Source organism: Astyanax mexicanus, chromosome 4, assembly GCF_023375975.1.
Source record: "Astyanax mexicanus isolate ESR-SI-001 chromosome 4, AstMex3_surface, whole genome shotgun sequence".
NCBI classification, from domain to species: Eukaryota; Metazoa; Chordata; class Actinopteri; order Characiformes; family Acestrorhamphidae; genus Astyanax; species Astyanax mexicanus.
This window is the reverse complement of record NC_064411.1, coordinates 46,904,483-46,910,482: the sequence shown is the minus strand read 5'-3', so window position 1 is coordinate 46,910,482 and position 6,000 is coordinate 46,904,483. Positions and strand designations below refer to the sequence as shown.

At 36.4% G+C, this 6,000-nt stretch overlaps 1 protein-coding gene across 2 annotated transcripts in view; it reads left to right on the top strand.

Annotated features, from left to right (window-relative positions):
- The first annotated feature begins 745 nt into the window (after positions 1–745).
- LOC103042008 (interleukin-31 receptor subunit alpha) overlaps positions 746–6,000 on the top strand; it is a 33,895-nt gene continuing 28,640 nt past the window's right edge. For both annotated transcript variants that reach the window (XM_049478968.1, XM_022678950.2), the window contains exons 1-2: positions 746–1,228; positions 4,793–4,907. In XM_049478968.1, the coding sequence (XP_049334925.1) occupies positions 1,141–1,228; positions 4,793–4,907 (203 nt within the window). In that variant the 5' untranslated portion in view covers positions 746–1,140. The remainder of the gene's footprint in view (positions 1,229–4,792; positions 4,908–6,000) is intronic.

The window sequence follows — 6,000 nt, the reverse complement described above, 5'->3', positions numbered from 1 at the left end:
GACAACATTTTTATTTGCAGTTTGGGAGAAATGTTGTCCGTAGTTTAAAGAATAAAACAACAATGTTCATTTTACTCAAACATAAACCTATAAATAGAACAATTTCATCTTAGTTTAATTTGATATTCAGAAACTGAAGTGGTCTCTTTTTTTTCTCCAGAGCTGTATATATATAGAGAGAGGGAGATGCTTGAATAATACACATATTTAATTATTTAGTAGAGGAAAAAATGCAAAATGCTAAGTTTTTAACAATTTGTGTTTTGGTTAAAAAAAACATTTCAGTGCATCTCTAATCAAAACCATAACTTATAAAGTTTTAAAAAGATCAGAGCAGTTTTACTTTCAAAGCTACAACTCAAACAAGAGGAAGAATAATAAATAGGAATAAGCTGGGGCTCAATCTGAAGTTTAAACCATTCCTAATTTACTGGAAAACTGCAGCAATCATAAAACAAGCATGCAGAATGACAAAAACAATTGTTTGTCAAGTCCGGTGCTTTCAGACCACCAGTCAGAACTCAGGAAAGTTGGCCACATCTCCATTTGGGAAGAAGAGTTGCAGCTCTGTTCACCAGCACTTTGAAAACGAAAGGAAGTTAATGGTGCAGCCTGTTGGAACTGCCCAGATCTTCTCATGTGGTTTGTTATGAATTGGTTGTAGTAGGAGGGAGGGCTTACAGAAAGCAGAAGTAGGAGGTGTGTGTGTGTGGGGGGGGGGGGGAGCAGTGGTGTGCAGTCAGTCTATTAGCAGCAGTCCACAAAAGCATACATGTGGAAGATAGCAGCACCAGGCTGACAGTCAGACAGATTACCTGTTGAGATTAATTTTGAATGATTGTATGAGGAGCTTGGGGGTTCCTCAAAATCTACCAAACAGTCAGAAAGGTTTTATTTTAATGGAATTTAGGTACTAAAGTGACTTGCATTGAGGCTATAGGGTCCTTTCTGAAGTTAGGTTCTTCAGGATCTTCTCCAAGAAACAAGATAAGGCACCAGGATGGACAGGTAGCAGCCAAGAGGGTGTCAAACACTGTCAGCTCGAGCAACAGAGGGTGACAGCTTCTCAATGCTGATATATGGGGCTACTTTCTCCAGCCCTAATGGCTCTACAGATGTCTTGAAAAGAGAAGAGAAGCGATGGAGAACAAGAAAAAGACCCAGAGCTTGTCCGGCTTATTCTCCTGGATCTTCTGGATGTGTGGAGTCTGCAAGATCCTGGGCTCAGGTAAGAGTTTAAACAATGGTTTGGGTGAATGTGGATGAATGGTCCAAAGCAAAGCGTTTAAATTATTGGACCTTCACTGTAGCATTATATTGTGTGAGAAAGCCCACAGGCTTTGTATGCGAGATTCATGCACCAGCTTGTGTTCATAGACTTATAGGCTGCGCCTGAAAGAAGTGTTGGAACTGGTAAACTTTCCTAAAGAGGGATCAAGCCTAGTTTTGGACCACACATCATTTTTAATGGAGATTTGCTATTAAAAGTAAAATTTAGTCTAGAACTAGGCTTTATCCCTGTCTTGGAACCAACTCTTTATGTTCTACTTAGTTCAGCGTTTTCAACCAAATGTAGACCTTTCAGCTTTAGTTCATTGGTCATTTAAAAGTCTCAAAAGTGGTATTAGTGTAGTACATTTAAATGTAGTCACATAAATATGTCAAAGTCAAATATTTTATAATAAAATATATGATTGTTTGCTTGAGAACAAATACTTAAAGGATTAGAATCTGCACTTTTTATTTAAAAATGCCACTCTGTGGGTAAGAAACAGCTAAACAAGAAGGAATTCTGAATTTCTGTATACCGGTAATTAGGTAGTGCACATAATGTAGTAACTCTTTTGCAGAGCATTAAGTCTTGGCCTTGCTTTAATTCTGCTGTATATCCTCTGTAACAGTGTCTAAAGCTGTGTTCGGACTTTTGGACGCTCTTTATTTGTCTTTTCCAGCCTTGGTGGTTTTGGGTCAAACATGCTGATGTGGGTGTACTTACTCTATGTGGGTTATGTGTGAATGCTGTCAATACAGTCATGTAAAATGAAAAATATTGGAATACCCAGTGTCTTAATGTGTTTAAACATAATGCTGTTTGTTCTGTGTTAGAACAGTATTGATAAATGAGAAGGATGATATATACAGCTCTGGGAAAAAAATGAGACCAAGATGAACTGCTTGAATAATTTGCACCAGGAGTGGCATAAAGTTATCCAAAAGCAGTGTGTAAGACTGGTGGAGGAGAACATGTCAAGATGCATGAAAGCTGTGATTAAAAAACAGGGCTATTTCACCAAATTTTGATTTCTGAATTCTTAAAACTTTATAATATGAACTTGTTTTCTTTGCATTATTTGAGGTCTGAAAGCTCTGTATCTTTTTCGCTATTTCAGCTATGTCTCATTTTCTGCAAATAAATGCTCTAAATGACAATATTTTTATTTGGAATTTGGGAGAAATGTTGTCCGTAGTTTATAGAATAAAACAACAATGTTCATTTTACTCAAATATATACCTATAAATAGCAAAATCAGATAAACTGATTCAGAAACTGAAGTGGTCTCTTACTTTTTTTTCACAGAGCTGTATAACTTAACACATAAAGCTAAATAAATGCCTTTAAAAATAATTTGTAAAATGTAATTACTAGAAGTGCAGAAAGTTTGAAGCCTGTTTACATGTAACAACCTGTCAAGGGATTTACTACTGCAAACATATTTGCAGCTACTTTTGGAGTTGGAGCAGTGTTTTCCAGTTATTTGGTTCAAGGCGGTTTAATCTTGACCTTTCTAATAAATCAACTGTGTTCAATATTACCATAAGTATATATTCATGCAAACTGTCACATGGATACTGTGTATAACCAATAGTTGAGGTTTATCCATCACCAAATAGGAAGCATTAAAGCAGCTACTGGAACGTCTTTAGCTGGATAGTGTTGGCACACACCTAGATGGGAAGCTGTGTTCTGTGTTGTGTTCTACAGCATCTATCAGCATCTATCTATCTTTAGTCTTATCTTAATGTTTTATTTTCATTGATTTGTGACCAATCAACACATCTGACTGTATGATATCTGATTGCTGAGTGGAACAGAATATGCACAGAATGCACAGAGTAGGTGTGGTCCATTCTGAAGGCAGCTGCCTAGGTAGCCATTGTCTTCAAAGGCAGCGCTCTCGTTCAGCAGCATTTTAACTGATAAGGATTTTTATGTGGCAGGGCGTTTAGGACATCCTTTGGACTCAGCATACGTCATCACATCTAGTGCTTCGTTCTAGGGCTCTGTTGTCTCACTTAAGTTTACCCTACCTGAGAGACAAGATGAATCCTCAAGCAGTATCAGCTATTTTTCTTTTCTTTCAAATTCTTTCCATTCAAATATTAGCCCTAGAACGCTAACGCCAGGTGATTTTCACCCACACAATATTTTTCATGATTTCCATTTACTTTTTTTATTTTATGTGATGTTAAATGTTGTAAAATTAAAGAAGGGGTTCAAAACTCACTATCAATAGTGGTGGTGTTACTAATTTTAACGTTATTGTTGTATTTAATTTCATAATTAATCTAATCATTATTTACTTTAATTTACACACTTTTCATCATGTCCAGTTTTATTTATTTATGTAACCATAATATCATAAATGTTTTAATGTTTAAATCATCAAGCTAAGCTACATTTCCCACAATAGTACATTTATACACAATCAGCTAAAGGAGCTAATGCTAGCTCCAGCCAATGTGACCAGAGTTCATCTTCCCTTTTATAAGAGCCTCTTCCCTGGCCTGGTAATAGCGTTCATCACTGGGGACAAAATAATCTGAATTACTAACAGCGCTTCATGGAGAACAGGATCAGGAACAGGATAATTCCACAAACTATTACAAGTTACCCTACAGTTATTCCATCTAACAGTTAAACCTTTTATACTGTATGACGAGTTTAGCTTAGCATGTTAGTGGCGGTTAGCTTAGCGCGTCAGCCGCGTTTGGTACTCGGAAATCCAGCTGGCCCTTTTAGCTTCACGGGTAAATCTGCTTACGCGCTAAGCTAACGGTAGCTTCACCCAGTCAGGTCTTACTTTAAATTAAATACAAGTGAGAACAACACTGGAAAACAACTTAAAACAGTCTTAAAAGTACTAGTTTAATAAAGCATGCAGCAATAAGAGGAAACACAGACGAAAATTACAATTACAATTACAATTACAATAGCACTGTTTTCTTTAAAACATCTCCTAATCTCTCCTAATCTGAGTTTAGTAGTGTTATTTCTTGTTCTCATCATATCAACACCTGTTTTGGTAAATCAAATCTTACTGGTGTTAAATCAGGTGAGCTGCTGATGGAACTGAACATGCACATGCTGGCTGAGGAGCATCCAGGAGAAATCTGGAACTACTCTTTGTTCTTCATATTGGCTCAGGATACAACCTACTTACCTAAAAATGAGAAATTCTTATTACTTTTTACTGTATTTATGTTTATTTGCATCTGTTTAAATCAAATGTGATGCTTTTTCAGGCAAAAACAACACTGGTATTGCTGAGATGAATGGATTATGTCATTTGTAAATGGATGGTGTAATTTGATTAGGGGCCTAAAACTTTTGCACAGTACTGTATTTTAGCCAAATGTAGCTCAAATGTATCGTTACTTTCTAAAGTGTCTTTTTTCCAGACATAATCCTGATATTCAAGACATATTAAGTCATCAATTGTAAATGGGGTCAAAACAAACTGTACAAAAATTGCAGTCTCTAATCTATATGTCATTGTTTATTCTTTTTCAGCCTCATCTCCAGCTCCCTCTGTTACACAGTGTGAACTGCTGGAGCATGCAAACATCACCTGCTACTGGACAGCGGCCGGTTCGGACAGCACCATCTACATTCTGTCAGTCAACATGTAAGAAACAGTCTAGAAACTTTTTTGGTTTGCTTTTAATGCATTGACCCAATTGAAATGCTTAGAACCATTTTGAGTTCTTTACATTTTCGTTACAGCACCATGGCTTTTTAGAGCCTACTAATTATCTTATACCTGATATCTTATATCTTAGACCATATTTTTGGTTAAAGTCCTTTACTTTTGCATGGTAGGATAAGGTGCCAGTGTGATGCTTTTAAGGTTAGCCCAACTGGGAACCAGATAGTTTTGTCCACCAGTTCCATGTGGGCCCCATACATGGATGTCAGTGATGAGGGCTCCATCCAGGTTATACACTCCACATGGGACTTAAATCATCAGAAACTATCATACACAGATTATTGCGTTATTAACTTAATGTATGGCAATAAGAGAAGAACCATTTTACCTTTTTAAGTCAAAACAATAATTAATTTATACAGAACAGCAACTTGAGCCCTGAACAAATTTGTGTATGTAGACTTTCTAAGAGTTTCCAGGCTGTTTCTGTGTGGCTTTCAACACAAGTTTTGCAAACATAGGATGTTGTGGTTTCACACCTAACCCCCAAAGTATGTTACATCAAGCTGCAACATTTATGTTAAACATGCTTATATAAGCAAAGCTTATATCAAATAGCAAAGATTTTTATCTTATTTTTATTTATATTTACTGAATCCATGTGCCATAAAGGTGTTTTTTGTGGCCCATTATTATTTTTGAGTACATTAGTATTTACAGTATTTATTTATTTAGTACATGTATCATTGTTCATTAGCGTGTCTGTTGTACCAAATACCAAGTGCCAACTGCAAAGGTTTTCTTTAATGGAAAATACTGTAGGTTTTCACAGGAAATTCAGACATAGACTTCCTGTTTGTGGTCTGTAGTAAGTGTGGGTGATTGGGCCCAAGTATAAAATACAGCTTTTTCCTTACCCCATATTTTGCTCTATCATTGAGTGTAACTACTCTCTGAAGTAACTTCGAAAAACATCATGTTTCACTACCAGATTTAGGGGGATTTCATGCCTACCTTGTTTGACCTGGACTTGAGAATCTTAAGTCCAAACCAAAAAAAAAACAGCTGTGAA